Source organism: Neomonachus schauinslandi, chromosome 9, assembly GCF_002201575.2.
Source record: "Neomonachus schauinslandi chromosome 9, ASM220157v2, whole genome shotgun sequence".
In the NCBI taxonomy this organism is placed as follows: Eukaryota; Metazoa; Chordata; class Mammalia; order Carnivora; family Phocidae; genus Neomonachus; species Neomonachus schauinslandi.
Genome location: NC_058411.1, coordinates 37,472,420 through 37,492,249, shown reverse-complemented (window position 1 = coordinate 37,492,249; position 19,830 = coordinate 37,472,420). Strand labels below are relative to the sequence as shown.

At 42.6% G+C, this 19,830-nt stretch overlaps 1 protein-coding gene across 1 annotated transcript in view; it reads left to right on the top strand.

Annotated features, from left to right (window-relative positions):
- SYT16 (synaptotagmin 16) overlaps positions 1-19,830 on the top strand; it is a 95,219-nt gene that overhangs the window by 62,039 nt on the left and 13,350 nt on the right. Inside the window, exons 2-5 of the mRNA XM_021701500.1 lie at positions 2,633-2,845; positions 8,465-8,703; positions 13,992-14,432; positions 17,624-17,813. Of these exons, the coding sequence (XP_021557175.1) occupies positions 2,633-2,845; positions 8,465-8,703; positions 13,992-14,432; positions 17,624-17,813 (1,083 nt within the window). The remainder of the gene's footprint in view (positions 1-2,632; positions 2,846-8,464; positions 8,704-13,991; positions 14,433-17,623; positions 17,814-19,830) is intronic.

Here is a 19,830-nt window from a genome sequence, read left to right as displayed (position 1 = left end):
TTTTTTTTTTTCAATAACCTAAAGAAATCTAATTTTATTTTATTATGTTATGTTAATCACCATACATTGCATCATTAGTTTTTGATGTAGTGTTCCATGATTCATTGTTTGCATATAACACCCAGTGCTCCATGCAGTACGTGCCCTCCTTAATACCCATCACCAGGCTAACCCATCCGCCCACCTCCCTCCCCTCTGGAACCCTCAGTTTGTTTCTCAGAGTCCATAGTCTCTCATGGTTCGTCTCCCCCTCCGATCTAGTGTCTTTTGACACAGCTTTTCAAGTCTTACTGGTGCTGGTCACAGCCAACAGAATTGAGTGAGCTGACAGTGATGTGCTCTTGTATTCTTGGATCAGCTGCTTCATAAAAGAGCAACACAGATCCAGTGTTGACGTTAGGAAGTTGGAGTCAGAAAACTTAGATCTAGAGAAGACCTGGGAAAGGATCCGGACATTAGAAATGATCCAGACAGGTTAAGAGATTTGACCACAGGGACTGAGCTGGTTGATGTGAGCATACAGAAGGGTTCTTTCCACTGCCTCTCTCTGGTTCTTCAGAATAATAATTAGAAACATGGCCTCTAGAGACAGGCTACCTTGATTCAAATCTCAGTTCTACCCTTTATTGGGAGTATAATCTTCAGCCAGTTGTAGACTTCTCTTTTTCTCGATTTTCTCACTTGGAAAATGAGAGCAATAATGGGTGTTTCATGTGGATTAAATGAGATAATATGTGTAAGGCACTTAGGACAGTTCCTGGCACATAAACAAACAAACAAATAAGTGATTATTATTATTACTAATCTTCTAAACAAACTCAGGAATATCAACTCTTAAATAAGACAGAGAATAGATGTTTTGACCAGGCTGGTATTTAAAGTATTTTCTCTCACTTAAAAAGTGTTTTTATAATTTTTTCTTAGCTTCTGATTCAGATGTGATCTTCAGGACCCATCTGTGAATTAATAGCCATACTCTTCCCAAGAATTACTGTATGAGTTTTGGATGGAAGGAACAAATTTCTAAAAAATAATTTCCCATTGGGGCTTCAGGGTGGCTCAGTCAGTTCAGTGCCTGACTCTTGATTTTGGCTCAGGTTGTGATCTCAGGGTCGTGAGATAGAGCCCTCTGTCTGGCTCCATGCTGGGTGTGGAACCTGCTTAAGATTCTCTCTCTCTCTCTCTCCCTCTCTCCCAACCCCCTCCCAACTCTCTCTCTCTGTCTGAAAAAAAAAAAAAAAAAACATTATTTATAATTTCCAGTTTACTTTCAGCAAATATTTACAGAGTAGCCTGCCGTATGCCTGGCATGGAGATAGGGCCTGAAGGGATGGGAAGGTGCGATCCGTTGTGCCCCTTACTCTCCTGACGTGTACAGGTTAGGTGGAATGGTTGGGAATTAAATAGGTAAATCTGTCACAAGGCTGGAGGGAACACTGATAGGGCAGGGCTGACAGCTATTTTACAGCTCATGGAAGAAGCCCTGAACCTGATTTAAGGGGTCAGTGAAAAGCTTTCTAGAAGTGATGCCTATACTGAGTCCTGATGATGAGCTAGATTCTTGACTAGTCCAGACAGGGGTTGGGGGAAAATATTCCGGGCACAGGGAACCCTGGGTGAGTGTGTGTGGGTGGGGAGGGTGGGGGGTGCTCAGTCTTGGGAGAAAACACTGGATCTTCACCAGTTTCTTCAAGATTTAACAAGCATTTGTTAAGCACTTACTATGCAACAGGCATTGTTTTACATAATGGAGAGACATCAGGTACCAAAACAAATGATGTCTTCATTTTCATGGACGTCATGGGGGGAGAAGAGAGGAATAGAAGTGTTTTGAAGAAAATTGCTAAAGGTGGGATAATGAGGCCGAGTTTAGGATGAAGTGACAGTGGAGCTGACACCTCAGTGGTGAGAGGAGCTAGCCAGGAAAACACCAGGAGCAGGAAGGTTCCAGGCAGAAGAACAACAAAGACAAAAAACTCAAAGGGAAGAACCATCTTGGCTAGTTGGAGAAACTGAAAGGACCAGTGAGCTGATATGGGGAAAGTGGTACAAATAATTCAAAGGGTGTTTGGGTTGGGTTGTTGGTGCTGAGAAAGACATCAGAACATTATAATAAAAACTAGTTTTGTTTTGTATAAATTGCATACACTACTGTGGGTGTCTCTTCAAAACTAGGATACTATTAGAAGTTCTCAGTTGCAAGTATGTCTTCTCTGGAGTGGGGCTTGGCTCTTTGTGTTTTAATAAGAGGTGAGGCTAAGAGCATATTTTCTGTCATCATTGTCAAATGTCCTGTTCCCAGTTATAAGCACATGTCAGCAATGCAACAAATCAGCAGGGCTGCCCTGCTCAACAAAAGGTCTTATTATGTCAACTAGGGGTGTCCTGATGGTTCCTCCTGGGTTCCGGCCATGTATTTCTACTTGCCCACATAAGCTTTATTTTCCTGTGTTATTTCTTTGGACTCAAATTTGTGTTTCAAAAAATGCTTTAAAATCTTTCTGTCTGGTTTGGGCCTGCTTTATCCAGACTAATCATTCATGTTCTTCCATGTTCTTCTATTTCTCTGGATTATTGATCTCTGAATTCTTGTGAGCCCCACATGAGACTCACGGCTCTTGTTTGCTCCCAGTTAACAGCTTTGGAGATGATGAAGAGCCATGCACATCTTCTGACAGTGATGAAGAGGTGATCAAACAATTTGAGATTTCTGTGTCCCGGTCCCAGAGTTTCCATTCAGAAGCATCTGAAAAAGGAAAGCAGGTGGGATTGGAACAAAAATCAAAATTCAGCCACCTGCTCTCTACCCATGAGGAGGATAACACAGAAGTGTCTGCCTGTGAAGGTATTCTTTGCATGAAACACTTTCTTTATCTAGAACAGGGAAGGACAATGGTAAGAACACCTTTGAGTCAATCACTATACTTGTATCTAGGGTCCAGAGAGGAAAAGAAAATGGGGCAAGACCTAGAGGCTGGAACAGAGTAAAGGGGTTCTTTCAAACCTCGCAGAGGGGATGTCATGCAGGGAACTGGGAGAAGGAATGGATAAGAAGTGCCAAAACCTTGACCCCTGATTTGTGGGACTCCTTCCTTCCTTACAGGTTATCATTTGGTATATTTTGAACACTAATGGTTAGAACTAGCATGGTATTTATTAAGCTTTATAAAATCTTAATCTCTTCTGATAAATATAAACATTTCACATAACTTGTTTGCTGACATTGAGATTCTGTGCCTTTTCTCTCATTTGGAGTCAGAGTCTATTTTCTAGCTATCTATATAGCCTCAGACAGTTTTTGAAATCTTTCTTTTAGTAGTTCGTATTATTAAAGCCACAGGTATGTTTTATCTTTTAAATAAAAACATGTATTACAGTAATGTTGAATAACCTTTTCCAAACGGCACATACCCTGCACATCTGCCCTCATTCCCAGTAGTTTCTGTCGTCCCCCTCCTCCCCGCCTCCATCCCCTGCCCCACAGGAGAATTGCTTGCTGAGCAAGAGCAGCGTCTTCTGCCATTCTCCGGCGTCTTCAGACTGAGCACCTTCCACAGTGGGGAGGGGAAATACCCTGAGGTAGAGTAAGCACAGCTTGTGGCTTGTTATGGTAGGTTGGCCTTGTGAAGAATCCTCCCTCCACACCGCTCACACAAAATAACCTGGCAAAAGAACAGTAAAATATTTCTTAGTGCTTTCCCTAGTGAAGGTCAGGCATTTCTCTGACTCTTTCATGCCCAGAACCCTGAGTAGGCACCGGATACTGAAACAGGGAAGGGTTTGTGAATCGTATTAGGTAGAAAGCTAGAAGAAATGTCACACCGCCCGCTTAAGTGACCTGGTCTAAATGACCTGCGCTCTCTAATCTTATCCTTCTTTCCTTTGGACACATGGTCAGTCAAACCAACGGGGGCGTAGTTGTAGGTCTTCCATACTTTGCAACACTTAGCAATAGAAAGAGAAAAAGGAGATTCCAAGATTGAGAGAAGATAACAGAGAAGAAATGTCTGGTTTGATGAGGTGGATGAGGCAGCCCGAAAAAGAATGAAGTAAAAATTTTAAAAAGGAAAATATACAGAAAGAACCTTATTTATTTGTCAGCAGAAATGTAATAATTCGCTGTCATGTAATTGTACTTACTGATATGGGCCAACATAACGTATTTTATTGCTGTTCCTGTTAGTGCCAGGTGGGTGACCACCGTATTGTATCGGTAGCTACGGACCTCTGTCATTCACTCACCCCTCTCCTGTTCTCTCTTTTGCTGGTGTTCCATCACAGCGCTCCTCCCTCTCCGCTGAGAGGGCAAATGTTAGCTAATGAAAGTTAATAGCAGTTGATTCCCTAGGAGCAGCTCACTGCATTCTAAAGCTAATGGCCCCATTTCCCCAAAGCCCAAATGTCTAGTTTCTGATTTATACAAATGGCCCATGTTCCGAGAGTCCTGACAACCATTCTCACCCTCACCGCTTCTGGAATTAGCAATAATTTTATTCATAACTGGCGATTCTGAAAAACTTGACAGAGAGTGACAGGAAAGATCACATTTCTTTCTCTATTGGAGGGAAGAAAAGCACACTGCACTGGATAAATTACCTGTAGATTTTGAAGAAAATCAGCAGGGTTTTCATAGGAGGGGGTAACTGCATGTTAAATTTTAGGTTATCAAATGCCATGGAAATGTTAATGTAATTTTTATTGCATGGTTTTTTGTTCTGTGTAATTTCTCTTTGTTCATCTTTAGATTTGTGAATTTGTTTTCAGCAGTTAAGAATAAGGAAGAGATTAAGCATGCACCCCAGAGAGGAGTTGTGGGTTTTTTGTTTTTTGTTTTTTTTGCCTGTCCTCCATCTATTTAGCTTTTTTTCACTCTACCTTAAATATGATTTTCTAAGATAAAATTTAATTGTAGACAATTCTTCCACTTTAAAAATGCTTTCAAAATGTTGGACCAGTGAAAGTAAAGGTCCAAATCTAAGTAAAATCTGAACCATGAATGAGTTATTGGTAGGTTGTCTCATGTTTCATCAAGCAGGACCCTTCATTCTAGATGGAGTGGGGAGGTTGTTAGAACCAAGCAAATGCTATCTTCGTATCCCTGGCAAGTTCTCTCTTGTCTCATTTACCGGACTTAGTGTAGCTGTGCATTAACTGTCATGAAGGGGTTTGTGCTAAGTGATCCGGATTAGAGGCTGCATAGCAGGTCTGTGGGTCTGAAAAGCGGGCTGCAGGATAATCGTCTGCTTATTGGGGCATTTATTTATTTGTTTGTTTGTTTATTTAATTGTTTTTGGGCAAAGCCTTATTTTTGCTTGTGAAATACGTAGTTCTTAGGATGTTTCAAAAAAGCTAGACATTACATTCCTGGTGTCATTTAAAACAGCTCAATTATCCCTGGAATCTGTGCTCAGTTTTGTTTGGGATGGTGTATCAATTAGGATTTTATATATATCAAGGTGACATTGGGGTGCCTGGCTGTCTCAGTTGGTAGAGCATGCAACTCTTGATCTCAGGGTCATGAGTTCAAGCCCCATGTTGGGGTAGAGTTTACTTAAAATTTTTTTTTTAAAAAGGTGATATGAGAGTGGTATATATATCAAGAGATTTATTGCCAGGAATTGGCCTATGCTATTGCTGGAGCTGGCTAAGAAACAGAAATTTAGAGCTCTGAAATCCATAGGTGAAATTTCTTTGTGTCCAAGGATACCTCGGTTCTCCTCTTAAGGCTTTCAATGGACTAATTATGTAGATAATCTCCTTTACTTGAAGTCAACTGCTTAAGGGCTTTAGTCACATCTACAAAATACCTCCACAGTATCTCCTCAATTAGTGTTTGATTGATTAATTGAGGCTTATAGCTTGGCCAAGCTGACACATAAAACTGACCATTGTAGATGGTGGGCAAAAGTATTTGTATTGTGGATGGTGGTAGGAGGGAAGGGTTTGGGAGTGTAAAATAAAGTAACTGGATAATGGGGTTATACCATGTCAAAGTGGGATATGGATTAAAAAGTGCAAAATTTTCTGTTAAAATAAATATGGTGTGACATAATTATGGCCTGTAATTTCTAAGAAGCTAGGATACATTTCTCTGACAATAGGCAGTTACATTTCTGTATGTGTTTAAGGTGACACGGTCTTCTTTAACTTATAGGATGGGAAGATTGCTTTATGTAATGGTGAATCCCCTTTCTTTTTCCTCTGTCTCATGACTTGTACCCCAGCTTTGCTTTTCTAATTCATTCCTTGCTTGTCTGTCAAGGAAAATGGTTTGTTACATTAATATAGTTCTTATGTTTTTCAGTTATGAATAGCTTTTCAAGGCTTAATGTAGCTTTTGAAAATTCCCTTATTACTGATCTAGGTATTATCACTGTAGGAGTTAAAGTCATGAGACAATTTTATGGGGGTAATTTCTTGGCAAAGTTAGATTTTGTGCTGAAATCCTGCTGGGTGCTGCACACGTTGATGGATGACCTACTGTTTAATAGGACATTTTAGTGTTCATGTATATGAGGAATGGATGTGCTAATTAGAGCCTTAGAAGACAATTCTGCTTTATGTTGTAGGGTTTTGCATATGGAATATCCCTTGTTCTGTCATTTTCTGTGGCCTTTTTAAAGTGTGTTTGCCAAATAACTGAGTGTGTGAGTGTAAAAATGTTATGGTGTCCTATGAAAGTGTTTCCAAGGGGCCTGAACTGAATTATTAAGAATAACAAGGCAGTTAGGGGAACTTCTCAGTGGATTGCCACGGTTTTGCAAAATCCCAAATCGGGAGTTTGAAGTTGTGCTCTGAGTACTAAGTCTGCCTAAAGATGTTTTTGTATAGTCTGCATAGGGTGATAATATATTTTTTAAGTTTGCCTGTTTACTGCAGGTGGGTCATAAACTGTCTGGTAAACCACTGTCTCCACTACTCCATTTTGCCGCACACCTGGCTGCTTCAAATATTTGTTAACCTGCCTAGTCTTGAAAGTTATTGGAGAGTTTTGTGAAACCCACTGGTGGATAAAGACTAGAAAGCATAGGTATGTGGCTTAGCACCTCCAAGGAGATTATGTTCTCAATGAGGCTTTAAGACCAACAGTGGAAACAGTTGCTGCCATACGGTGTAAATAAGAGCTGAATTCATGATCTATACTTTGTCATTCCACTCACTCATCTTGTCTATATCTCTAATTTTCTCTTATACCGGGATGGTGGCTTCCGGAGGAGACAGGAGACCAAAGAGAGAATACATTCTTGGCTACCTTCTGGATGTGGGAAGAAAGTCAGGGCGAAAGCTATTGCTTAGGAAGACCTCGCCTGTTTTTCTCTACTGTCTGAGGGTAACCCCTAAACTTTAGAGCAGAGGAGGGAGAGGCATAGGTGAGGGAGCACTGACAGAGAAAGTAGAATAACACTAAGGTCAGAGAAAAACACTGAGTCCAAGAAGTCAGGGAAGATTCAGGTGTTGTTGGGCTTTGGATGGACAAGAAGGAGAGGGCAGTTTGAGGGAGAGGGGGTTTGAGGACCACAGTGAACAGAAATCCACAACTAGTGTTTTCATGAGCCCATGGGGCCGCAGGTGACGGCGAAGTGGGAGGCAGTAGAAAATGTGGTTTACTGGGTTGGATGAGGCCAGTTGGGGACAGACAAGCAAGCAAGGCTAATATTTATGGAAAACTAGTGACTGCTAGGGGGCCATTATTTCATGTGTCCACAGTGATTCTCTAATGGTTTTTATAATCATTTTATAGATAAGGAAACAAAGGTTTGGGCAGTTCAAATTTTGTGTAAATTCTTAATGCAGAGTTAGGATTTAAATCCAGATCATCTGAATCCAAGTCCAGTGTTCCTTCCGTGGATCAAGTAGAGAACTTTTTACTTGAGAGAACCACTGAAGCCTTCCAAGGAGAGGGTAAGATGAGAGCATGGAAGACAGAAAGAAGAATGGTAGAGTCAGGACACAATATGATCTCCATAGTAGATTGTTGCTCTTGCTTTCTAGATCTATCCCCAAGGTCTTGTGGCCGTTAGTTCCAACAAAATGCTAGTATGTTTATTTTACCCTTTTAACATTAACACACGTCCTTCATAGTCATATTATTAGAAAGTATTAAACCTTCTTTTTTTTTTTTTAAAGATTTTATTTTATTATTTGACAGAGAGAGAGAGAGAGCACATGAGAGGGGGGAGGGTCAGAGGGAGAAGCAGACTCCCTGCCGAGCAGGGAGCCCGATGCGGGACTCGATCCAGGGACTCCAGGATCATGACCTGAGCCGAAGGCAGTCGCTTAACCGACTGAGCCACCCAGGCGCCCGAAAGTATTAAACCTTCTTATACCCCATGTAATGAACTAATGGTCTGTTTGGTTATAAAGACCAAGTTTATCCACCATGTGGATGCAGTTATGTTTCTGCAGGTGTTATTTGATAGGCTTTGCTTTTGAGGTCTTGATAGTTTCCTTATTGCAAATTTAGATTTGGATGGAGCCAGCCAGCTGAGTTATTCTGAGAATCTGTCCTACGGTGAAGATGACCCTGTTTCTGCCCATTCACAGTCCCCATGTGAGGTGGGGAACACCAGGCACCATGGCGCAGCTCCCCAAAAGACCAGTATGCCTCGCAGCCTCGGTCTCCTGGAATTGGAGACAGCCTTTAATAACCGGGGATTTGAAGAGTCCTATGCTGCTGATAGCTCTTCCATGTGGAGTCCAGAGGCAAGTTATTTGTTTTCCATTCTTTTTTTTGCTTGAGTGTTGTGTGCTCTCTGGTGAGTTCTTGCTTTCCTCTTGCTCCCCATGCCTCAAGAAAAAAAATTTCTCCCAAAAGGAAGCATTGCCTTGAAAAACAAAGACCTAAGGAGACTTTATTTGAAATAAAATTTTTTTTCAGATGACCAAGTCACAGCCCCTATGTGTACCAATCAAAGGGGGTACACAATAAAAGAATCATAAATAAATTTCTATCAAAATAGAGGCGAAAAAGAGTGGTGGCAGAATGGAACCAGCAACAATTACACTTCTTGTTTATATAAAAGGGTTTTTAGTTCTTCAGAGAAGACTGGTTTATTTCCTTCATGGTTTCAATTAAAACGGAGTCTATTTTTATTTGCTCCAAATCTTGAGTTACAATTACTTGAACAAAAGAATTATTTGAAAATTAGACTAAAATACAATGGCCTTCTAAATGAAATGCTGCAAGATATTATGATGAAGATCTTGCTGTGTATTTGTTGGATTTGGATTGAATTCAAGATTTAGGGGATGGCATTAATTTGTGATGGCCCTCCGGCCATTGACATTGCTTTTTGGAATAAATCTCTGATAAAAGATGCTCCTTCTAAATTTATTTCTTATTTAAAACTTACTCCAGAATATGCCTAACCGCCCAGAGGTATGATTGGAGGTGATTATTATAGACACTACCATTTATTAAGCAAGGACTATGTGCCAGGCACTGTGATAAAGATTTGCAAACATTATGTTATCTAACAGGCATTTTTGGTTATTCTTTATTAGCTAGATCTCTTTTATTATGATCTATGACATTAAGAGATGTAAAATAATAAATGTCTAATGCCTACTTTGAAATTAATTTTGATGAATATGTAATGTATGTATATAAAATATTAATATAATTTGTAGGGCAAGAGGGAAGAGAAAAGTGAATGGATTTTGTTAGCGTCAGTCTGCCTGGGGAAATAAACTGGTAGAATCTCTTATTAGGACCTAGACTGTCATACATACCAAATGCTCCTCCAGGAGAAGAAAAAAATAATCACAGAAAATCATGTTCCAAAACCTTACTGTTAATGCACTGGGATGTGTAGAGAGAGCATAAGGAGGTGCGCACACGTGGGTGGGTGTGTGCCCACGTGTTGGTGTTACCGCTGAGGACAAGAAACAGTAACTTGGATACGTGGTTTGTGGCTTGTCGAGAGCAGCCCTGCATATAGAGATACCCAAAGCTATTAACCTTAAAAGTTTTTTTTTTTTAATTTATTTTTTTTTTAATTCTGCTTCCCAGTTGGTTTACTGTGAAGGAGTCCTATCAAATTCCACACAAAACATTTAACATTTAAAATATTCTTTTTGGCTTTCTCACCACAAAAACAAAACACAGCTGTTTACCTGCCTCTTAATACTCTGTCCCTTGATAACTGTTCCCTGAGGCTTGGGATTGCTTTCTTCAGGTAACCTCCCATCTGCCTAACTCGTGGAGCTTTCATAGAAGATTTGGTGTTGAGAGCACTGAATGTTCCCAGACTCCAAAAATACCCAGACATCTCTGTGTGCTCCATTCAACCTCCTATCTATTTTGAGACAAAAACTGTAATTTGGTGCTCCTACGGTAGAACCTCAGATACAGCTCGGAGGCAGTTCCTGTAACTGCCTGCTTTGCAGGCTTAGCTTGCCTTTTAAGAATTGATTTATTTGCCTCTTAGCTGTATTAAGAACCCTGTCTCCCCCTGTGTATCTGGCATCGGGAACATATTGCAGGTCTGTTTATTTGGGGCCACAGAGATGCCATCAACCCTATCTTACTAAAACACAAAGGCTTTCAATCTGATAGAAAATCTTTAAACCTACGAGGGTTTTGACAGCATGACACAGGTATTCCCATCTTAAAGAAAAATCGGGATATTAGAACTAAGAGAATAATTTATTTTGCCCCAGAAGGAAACCAGCCATGCAGTGTGACTACCTGTTAGGCTGATGGATTTTTGAACACTGCTCTTCTCTGCTGGAAAAGGCCATCGACTTTTTCCTGCAGACCCAAGGCTTGGCAGGGAAGACAATGGGAGGGTGGCTGGCGATTTTGAGCACACAGGGAGGCAGGTGTCCCACTTTTCATCTCTGCTTTCCACTGATTAACTCGTTGGCCTTGAGAAGTTAATTAAAATCTGCCAAATGGGGATAAAAATGAAGAGATTTTTACCTTGCAGGAAGGTCAGATGGATTAGTGGTATTAACAGTACCTGCATGAGGAGAGCCTGGTGATAGGTAACGTGTGTTGAAATAATTAATTGCTATGAAAATACCAGCCTTCCCAAATCTTTGTTTCAGATCAACCCAGGAAGGGGCCACACAGCCCAGCTTCCCTGTGCTACTGCTTGGCTCGGCCCTGTCCAGAGCCTGGCTATGGCCTCCAGCTCTGTCTTAGGCAGGGTTCTGAGGAGAGTCATTTCAGAGACCTCCAAAGGACTTCCACAGACCTGCAGGTGGAGCAAGCATTTGTCTGAATAGATAGCCTGATGGATAAGTGGAGAGAGACTCAGTGACCCGAATATTTTTACCTTGCATTGAAGTTGCTGACAAAACTGGGAACTATTAACTATAATTAAGAGCAGGGACTTAAAAGGATGTGAAATTCAAAGTAGTATGTCTTTCCATCTTTCATCTTACCCCCGCCTCACCCCACACACTTACTACAAACATAAATAGCTATGGTGAGAGACTTGGGGAGAAGAAGGAAGACATCGTAGTTCGACATAAGGTTTGGGATTTTGAGCATTAATACTGGAAAATCCTGCATCGTCCTGGCAGGGCATATGAGGTTGGGGGCAGGGAGTGAGTTTCTAAATCTTAAGTTTCCTCCCCCATAAAATGAAGATATTAAAATTCCTCCTTCATTAGGTTAATGTGAATATTTTAAAAGATAATATTTCTTAGCTGGATTTCCCAAAAAGCAGAGCCTACTTTGTCAGGATATACAATCCCTGGGAACAAGAGTGAGGGACAAGGCGGGGAGTGAGGCAGGGAAGAAGGGAGAGCCATATGAGAATGTGTAATCAAGTTGGCCATCACTAAGTGTGACCCATGGCTTGATCGTGTGGGACTGTGCGGTAAGAAGCTGTATTAAACTGCTCTCAGGACACTTGTCCAAGGGGAGACAAGTTTCCTGCATGGGGCATTAACCTCACACACTTGCTGGACTTTATATACATGAATGCCAGCCAGGATTCTGTAACTTTCCAAGCCTTAACATCAACAGAGAGGCCTGTAGTGGGAGTTGAGAGTTGCATCGCATGGGCAGGAGGTGGGACCTCCTTGGGCTGTGTCAGGCCGAAGCTACTTAGAGCCTGAAAGACTGCACCTGTAGGGGGAGATCTAACAAAAGGTCTAAAACAAGAAGGTCTAAAGTGCATTAACAGTGGGCTTTTGCCATCTGTAAAGGGTTTAGTACGGTACCCGGCACAAGAAAGGGCTTAGTGGATGTTGGCTATCATTACTTCTGATCCAGCAAGCAATATAGAGATGATCAAGAGTAAGCTAAAATAGATGGGAGTTTTAACAGAAGACTGTGACTTGATTTCTGAGTTAGCCTAACTCCTTGGAGACTTGCTTCTAATATTATATCTACACTAGTCAGTTGTATTCAGAAGTCTCTATAGCAACCACTTTTATCACTTGAAACTAAGTACCTCTGAATAGAAACACTCTCACATGAATGCATGCTGAGGAAAGAATATAAGGAGCTTCCCTTATTTTGCAAGAAGCCTAAATTTTCTTGGTAGACTAATGTGAATTTTAAAAGAGAAGGCATTTATTCCATGTCTTCTGCGTGTCAAATCCTTTCATTTTCACAACAACCCTATAAATAGTTTTCATCCCCGTTTTACTCTTGAAGAAAACCAAGAGTGGAAAGGATTAGATAACTCGTCCAATGCCCTAGGGGGAGGAAGTGGTAGACCCTGGGTTCCCGAGGATGTCTCACTCCAGGGAACTGTGCACTTTTACCTCAACTCTGCGGGGAAAGTCCTGTTGATGAATGTGCATTTTTGAGGTGCTTTATTATATATTTTAAAGTAGTCTTTAAATTAGCAAAGTCTGGTGTTCAATTACATAAATGAGAATGGATTCCGATTTACAACAAGAATCAGCTCAAAGTTTAAAGTACCATGCCTTCATAGAAAAAAATCAAATTATGTTGACATTCTTTATAGTTTGTTGGAGAGTACTTCACTGTAGTAATGCAGGTCAGCTCAGCTTTCTCTGTGAGGTCATCAGATCTGAGTGGCTATGGGTGCATTGTTGTCTAAGGCTGCTATTTTATAATGAGGGGCCCATGCTTGAAAATAGGCAGCATCAATCCATTGATGGGAATAGATATTGATGGAGTCTGGTCTAAGCCAGGTATTTTTCCCTATCTCATAAAACCTCACCACAGCACTCCATCACGTAGGCATCTGAATGCTCATTTTGCAGCTAGAGCGCAGAGAGGGTGGCCTTTTTGGCCAGAACCAAAAAGCTAGCACGTGGTAGAGTTATGCTTTCAACCCAGGGGTTCTGTCTCCGCATCCAGTGTTGCTGTTTGCTAAGTGGTTGCTGTAGGTGTCCTCCTAAACCCTTCGTACTCAAAGTGTATCTTGAGGCTAGCTGTGGCATCCTCAGGACCTGAGATGTTCAGAGTCTCGGGCCCCACCCCAGGCCTACGGAATCAGAAACTCTGAGTGACTCAAGTCCACGTGAACGTTTGAGAAGCTCAACTCTAAAACCTTTTCTCCCATGCAGCTTGAAAATCTACTGAAGGATCACCTGTCATTGGGCCCCATAAGGATTCTCATCTGCAGGAAGTCCTGGCCCTTGGAACACAGGCCCAGACTCAACCATTTCTCCTGGGGACTCCAGAAAAAGTTGTTTCTTGGCAGTTGCATAGTTGACTAATTTTAGACTTAGTATCTCAGTTTCAATGATAGCGGTCACTTGTACTTTTTGAGAGTCAGTGTATATAAAAACACTTTGCAAATTATAAAAGCTTTCTTCATTCATTCCAAAAACATTCATGAAGGCTCACCATATGCCAGACTGTACCCCTAGAGAAGTCACAGTCCAAAGGAGACATAGACCGGTATGTCTATGTCTAGACCCTTCTAATGTATAGGGATATGTGCTAGCAGTCAAAAAGTACAGGGTTCCGAAGGAGCACAGAGGGGCACCATCTCACCAAAGGGTATTTGGGCATTATCATTTGCATTCCTAATCTCTTCCTCTATCTGCAACAGGAACAGGATGGGGCCAATTTCCAGGTGCCAGCTGGGGTCTTGGAGCCCATCTCAAAATGTGGTGACCTGGATGTCATCTTCGAATATAGAGCCTCCAGCCAGAAGCTCACAGTGACCATTGTCAGAGCACAGGGCCTCCCAGATAAGGACCGAAGTGGTGTCAACTCCTGGCAAGTTCACGTAGTGCTGCTGCCCAGTAAGAATCAGAGGGGCAGGACAAGCATACAGAGAGGCCCCAACCCTGTCTTCACGGAGAAGGTCACCTTCACCAAGCTGGAGCCCAGACATGTGGCTGCCTGTGCTGCCCGCTTCCGTCTGTATGCTGCCCGCAAGATGACCCGTGAGAGAATGATGGGAGAGAAGCTATTCCATCTCAGGCACCTGCACCCAGAAGGGGAAATGAAAGTGACTCTGGTTCTGGAGCCAAGAAGTAATATCAGCGTGAGTATGTTAAATGGTGCTGCTAATGATGCGGGTATGTTCAAGGATCTGGAATTGTCAGCCCTTGATTTAGTACATTCAGCCTGTGAATTCAAACACCTTAATTTAATTTTCCATTTGGCTCTCCCCATCCTTATAAGCCATGATTTGCACTTCATGGTACAATGGTTTTTTTTTCTTCGTGTCCATCTTCCCTATAAGCCGATGGATGTATTTCCTGTCCATTTTTGGAAATGACAGCAAGTGTAGCCTGCTGATTAACTGACCTGTGGTCTGACCATCTCCCTCTTGCGCCACCCTTACTCTGCATTATGATGGATCTCAGAGATGGGACTTTGAAGGGGAGCTCCTTAACATGTGTGTCTGAGTAGGCTACCACGGCAGCCCTGATCTCCAGCCACTCCTAAGACCTTCCATGTGTATGCCCGCGCTCCTCCCGTGTGCCTTATCCTCTGCATCCCCACACAGCTTGTATGTCTCCAAGATGGACAACCCACTATTGCTGGGGGTTAAATGTCATCTAGTATGAGGGCCTCCTTCTAAAAACCATGTAAAAAGATCAGGTAGCTCATCTTGGGCTATTGGGCCAATCAGTCATCCATTCAGAAACGTTTACTGAGTGCCTGCCATGTCAGGTGCTGTACAGGCAGAGGGGATGGGGGAAAGAACAAAAAGGGTGATGCCTCTGCTCTCAAGAGCTTTCAGCCTGGTGGATGAGGGGCAACAAGAGAAAACCAGGGTTTGCAAGGGGAGAGAGAGAGGGATAGAGGCTGCTGTTGGTTAAGGAGGGCCAGAGAATGTGTCTTTGAGGTGGTAATAAAACACAGAACTCCACAAATCAAGGGATCAAGACTGGTGACATGTGGATGACCAAGGATTCTAGGCGGAGGAAATGGCACATGCAGGCATCGAGAAGTAGGAAGGAGCTTGTCCTGTCTAGGGGGAGGAAAGGAGCCAGAAAGCCTGGAGTGTAGTGATGGGAGATCCAGCCACTTAAATTTTTAATAGCTATCTCAAAATTAGTATCTCCAGAGTTGTCTCCCTAAATCTATTCTGCCTGCAGCCTTCCCATCTTGGCTAAAGGCAATTTCATCCTTTTAGTTGTTCAGGTCAACCTGAAATCCTCTGGGCTCTATCTTCAAACTATAACCAGAACCTAACTCTGCTGGATTATTGAAATGGTCTTCCAGTGGTCTTCCTGCTTTTGCCTTTGCCCCTTACAGACTATTCCCAACCCAGGGACCCAGATGAACCTTTTAGGGGCACTTGGGTGGCTCAGTCCATTAAGTGTCCAACTCTGGATTTTGGTTCAGGTCATGATCTCCATCCTGGGATGGAGCCCCACATCTGGCCCCGAGCTCAGCGCGGAGTCTGCATAGGATTCTCTCTTTCCCTCTGCCCCTCCCCCCACTCGTGCTCTCTACCTCTCTCTAAAGTAAATAAAATCTAAAAAAAAAAAACCCAAAAAACCATAAGCCAGATCATTTCTCACTTCTGCTTAAATCTCTCTTTTTTCTTAAGCTCTGAGTAAAGTATATGTGAAATCATGGAAAATAGAAGTCAGAGGAGGTCAGAAGGAATCCTGCACTATAAGGCATAGGAGTAGGTATGATCTCACCCCTATCTCTCTGTGCCAGGTCCTGTCCTAGAGACACAGAGTTGAGTGGGGAAGATGAGCCAGTGTGAAAGAACTTGGAAGGTAAAAATTCATCAGTTATCTGTTAATCATGATTATATGCCAGGCATTGGGCTATGCACTAGACTGAGTAATTTACAAGGATTCAAATGTGATGGGAGAGGCAAGCTCTGTTGTGATAGGTGCCTTGGTAGATGCTTCTGTAGAAGCACAGGGGAGGGGTGATCCTTACCCAAACTAAGCAAATATGTCACTACTGGATTGTCATCATCTAGACAGCAGGGCCTATGTGGCAACTATCAAAACCAGCTCTCTCTATAGTTTTCATATTGTGTTCTTGAAAGCCCAGGGCTCTGCCATGGCTTGGTCAACAAGATTTTTTCCTACAGATGTGAAGAATATTTAATTCCTTTTAATGTGTTTATTTTGTGGGTTTTTTTAAAAAAAGAGTTTATTTAATTATTTGTCAGAGAGAGAGAGTACAAGCAGGGGGAGTGGGAGAGGGAGAAGCAGGCTCCCCGCTGAGCAAGGAGCCTGACCAGGGCTCGATCCCAGGACTCTGGGATCATGACCTGAGCCACTGAGGCATCCCTTTGTGGGGTTTTTGATAACAAGTTTAGGAAATGACTTCAGATGTTGAGAAGAAAGTTTGAGCTAAGTCTGATGCACTTGTTTCTGGTGGAGGAGGTGGTGGTTCTTGGAGGCTGGCTGTCTTGCCCCCCACCGCCCTGCCCCAGGGCCAGTGCCCACTATGCTTCTTGAGGTGAGAGTCAACATCCTGGCTTACTTTGCTCTCCTCCTCCCAATGTGTCTGGTGTAGAAAGGTGGGCACTTTGGAGAAGCAGGTGCGTGAATAAACAGGACAGAAAGCATCGTCTCTCTTCTAGGCTCACCTGGTGTGTGCAAAGTCTCTGAGATCCACAGTCCAATCATGGACTGTTTTACCAAACAGTTATAAAAGTGCTCATTTTCATTGTAATTCATTTCCTCAATGGGGGGGGAGCAGTAATAGCATCTGGTGTGTTCCTGACACCCCTAGGAAGCAGAACTAGGGGCCAAATGTTCTATGGGGTGGTAGATGGTCATGGTCATTTCTTTTCTAGTGAAGACAAAGTGCCTCCTGTGTTGCTATATTCATCAAGAAGCTGCAGCGAACAGAAACAAAACTCATGCCTAGAGCGGATGGGTTCCATAGAAACATCCAAGCACAAATGACAAAGGAGGGAATTTGGGTCTATATTAAATGTATTATTAGCTCTTAGTGTATCTGAGAGCATTTGATTTACACTAGTAATAATATCTTTGTCCATTTTGTCTTTAGAGAGGAAATGTTGAATGGAGACAGCTCTCGAAGCAAATATGTCAGCGAATAACGTGGGGCGTCTCATCCATGACTGCACTCCCCAGGCCCATTATCATTCACACCAAGTGCGCTGTTAGTAATCTTTGGCAGCAGTTGAGATTGGGCCACGGTTTCACCAAACATAATATCGGCTTTCTGTAAGAGAGTAGTGCAGCGTGGACCAATGGGTTCTTTGTTGTTCTTCCCCTCCAGAGTGGAGAGTCTCCGCTCAGCCCATCTGCAGTTTCTCACAGTGATAGCGCTTCATCCACACAGTCGCTGTCTCATGGAGGAGCGCCAGAGCTGTTGGTGGGGCTGTCCTACAACGCCACAACGGGGCGATTATCCGTGGAAATGATCAAAGGCAGCCATTTCCGAAACCTTGCTGTTAATAGAGCGCCTGGTAAGTGCATGTCTGGACGCCCAGCTCTGGGCCTTCCAGGAGCAAGCAGAAGGCGTGTTTGCTTTGGTCTTAATTCTTTAACTTTTATAAAGAAGTGATTTCAGAATGACTTAGACATGTTTTTACAAAGTGATACCTCTTAATATTTTAAATGCCTTTCTATCTAATTAGATTGAAGGCTTCTTCGATATCTGGATATATCTTGATGCAAAATAGACTGGCCCCTACATGTATATGGTTAAAGGGAAAAGAATGATGTCTCTTCAGCAACATAATGTGTATGGGCAATTAAAATCTGCTAATAGGTTCCAGGCCTGCAAATACCTTTAAAGAGGCCGAGCATAGGCTTTGGAGTGAGGCAGATCTGGGGGCAAAGTCCAGCTCTACCCACTTAGCCATTAGCTTCGCTCTGATCCAGTACAATTTAACTCTCTATTCTGAATTTCAGTAGGTTCATCTGGAACAAAGTGATATTAATAATACTTTCTTTTTTTTTTTTTTTAAGATTTTATTTATTTATTTATTTATTTGACAGAAAGAGACACAGCAAGAGAGGGAACACAAGCAGGGGGAGTGGGAGAGGGAGAAGCAGGCTTCCCGTGGAGCAGGGAGCCTGATATGGGGCTTGATCCTAGGGCCCTGGGATCATGACCTGAGCCGAAGGCAGACGCTTAACGACTGAGCCACCCAGGTGCCCCAATAACACTTTCCTTATGGGTTTTTGGTGGTGGTGGGGATTAAATAAAATGATTTCTATAAAGCATTTAGCCTAGTGCCTAACACACAGTGTGCATACAAGAAATGTTAGGGTTATGGTGCCGACAGAGGAGGAGGTGGAAGAGGATCTGGGGCAAGATAAGCCTGACTTACCAGGAGAGCTACCACTTTGGAGATCACCACTAGAAAGAGGGGCCCAAGACACTCCTGTAGCTGCAGTCTCGGGCTCAGAAAGCTGGAATAAAAATGGTGCTGCTGGAAACAGCCACAACTGCCTATGAGGACACAAGAAGTTAGAGACTGAGATTTGGAATAATGCTGCTAAATACTAGCTCGGTTTTAATGATTGTCAGCAAAAATAGCTTAAAAGGGGACAGGAAGATGGTTTCTGCCTCACTTCTGCCTTCTGGATCTCATGCAAGTTCATACAACCAGAGGAACCTAATTTGTATCTAGAATTCTAGCTGCAAGAGAGTCTGAAAAATGTTGTTGCATTTCCAGCCTTTCAAGTCCAGAAGGTAAACTAGAAAGGTAGTGTGGAGGGCAAGTGAGCCTGTCCATCCCAGGGACCAGAGTCTCACTGAAATAAGGATGAAGTTGATAACAACGTGGTAGGCTAAAGGAGTCAATAGGCTCTTGCCTCACATGTCAGCATCAGGCGAGGAGCCAGCCAAGCTGGTAGAAAAGTGTCAGCTTCTATAGCCAAATCCAGGCTCTCACTCTTCTTAGTCTTTATCTGTGCTGCAGCCCACAAAGTCTTTGTTCAGTGTATCTTGTTAGTCAGTCTATTAACACCATTAGAGCAACGTAATAAGGGAAACCCAGCACACTGGCTAACAAGAGAGTGGGTACATAAGCCATGTTCTGTGTTGATGCTCATGGCCACGTGAGAGCTGTTTAACATACATCATAGGTGCTGATTATTAATCACACAGCTAGTCTCTTTGCTAGATACAGCTTTGTTTTTTTAAAATAGCTCTGGATTTATTAAAGATCTGGATTTACTGCTCTTCTTTTAGAGCTTTTTCCAGTTTTCCCCTATCCTCCTGGAATTTGGTGAGATCTGGATAACTACTTGGGAGGAACATGGTGGAGCTGCAGAGAATGGTGGGGAGGTGAATCACACAGTCATGACCTGTTCCAATCCACGCTGGGAAGCTTTAATCTGTGTGCTGGGTGGTAATATGGAAGCTAAGAAAGCATCAGCTGGAGGCTAACAAACTAAGGTGTGAATTCAGGCTCTGCCACTTACTAGCTGGAAGTTATTAAACTTTCCTGAATTTCAGTTTCCTCATCTGTA